We start from the raw sequence: 1,447 nt of genomic DNA on the forward strand, positions 1-1,447 counted from the left end.
ACCCGAATATTGTTCGTAATTAACAGTTAAACCAGTTAAGTGGATTTTAGTTCGTTGCCCACGGTGTAACTCTTACGGGTCAAGACCCGATCAGTAGCATTGACTTATTGAACCGGACATAAATATCCAACACCATCATCATTTTTTACCATTTTCACCTTCAGAGTTGCCCATAATTTTTGTAGGCAATGTTTTGGGGCATTGTGACTGATGGTTATGGCTCCTGCAAGTGGAGAATTCCTTAGAGCTACTATTGTGGCTCTGAGGTCTTCCTCATATGTTTCCGGATCAAGGTTCTGTTATGTGTCTGCTGATCCAGTTACTAATCCGGTTGACCCAGTATTGTTTTCGTATTGAAATTGTACTCAGTTTGCTTTATGATTATTATTGAAAATTGCCTCAACTACCTTATCTATTCTTCTGCTCTTTCTCTTTCTTTTTCTCTAAAAATTCTATCCACGGATGTGGTCAAAACAGTTTAGTCATTACGAACTGGACTTGCAGGTGGTAGAATTTTTAGAGAAAAAAAAAAAAGAGAAAGAGCAGAAGAATAGATAAGGTAGTTGAGGCAATTTTCAATAATAATCATAAAGCAAACTGAGTACAATTTAAATACGAAAACAATACTGGGTCAACCGGATTAGTAACTGGATCAGCAGACACATAACAATCCACCCCGCTTGCATTCGCCTTGTCCTCAAGGTGAAAGGTAGGGTAAGCCTTACGAAAACGCCATTTCGTTTCCCACGTTGCCTCCTCGCTTGGACGACCGACCCACTTCACGAGTACCTCCGTCTTTGGCCGATACTTGCCCTTTTGCACAACCCGTTCTTCCAATACACACTCATGTTGAGACATAGATGGAGACAGAGCCGTAACCGGGGCATCCGCTGGAACAGGACTCGACGGCGGAACCGAACCAACACATCGTTTCAACATGCTCACGTGAAATACATTATGCACAAGGGATCCCGGAGGTAATGCAAGACGATACGCAACCGGCCCAACCCGTGCCAAAACCTTGTATGGACCAAAAAAACGTGGGCTAAGCTTTGCTGATTCCCGACTAACGACGCTAGACTGTCGATATGGCTTTGCTGACCACATCAGGTTCACATTCACTTGATTGACATTGTATGGTACAACTTGACCCGAAGATACAGACTTGTTTGATTCAGATGAAGAGGCCATTTGAGTAAGAAAAGGTTTCAGAAAAGGTTTGAAAAACAAAGTATTGTGGATAAAGTTTTAAGCTTTGAGGATAATGATACGAACCAAGTCCAAGTCGTAATCAAATGATCCAAAGAAATTAGACGGAAGCCAGAAAGAACTTTAGAGAGAATTCAGACTCAATTCATAATTTTTCATTCATAATAATCTCAAAACACCTAAAGCCATTATATAGGCTGTACATAAGTTGGTGAAACTAGTAAATAATCTAACCACC

General features: G+C 40.9%; 1 protein-coding gene across 1 annotated transcript; it reads right to left on the bottom strand.

Moving 5' to 3' along the window:
* Window positions 1–585: 585 nt before the first annotated feature.
* On the bottom strand, window positions 586–1,191 carry LOC110913365. Its single transcript, XM_022158202.1, has one exon. It carries the CDS (start codon window positions 1,189–1,191, stop codon window positions 586–588), a length of 606 nt encoding a protein of 201 aa, XP_022013894.1.
* Between the last annotated feature and the right edge of the window lie 256 nt (window positions 1,192–1,447).

This window comes from Helianthus annuus, chromosome 15 (genome assembly GCF_002127325.2).
Source record: "Helianthus annuus cultivar XRQ/B chromosome 15, HanXRQr2.0-SUNRISE, whole genome shotgun sequence".
In the NCBI taxonomy this organism is placed as follows: Eukaryota; Viridiplantae; Streptophyta; class Magnoliopsida; order Asterales; family Asteraceae; genus Helianthus; species Helianthus annuus.

Excerpts from the sequence above, each read along its gene's own strand:
- LOC110913365 (XM_022158202.1), bottom strand. The coding sequence starts at position 1,191 with ATGGCCTCTTCATCTGAATCAAACAAGTCTGTATCTTCGGGTCAAGTT.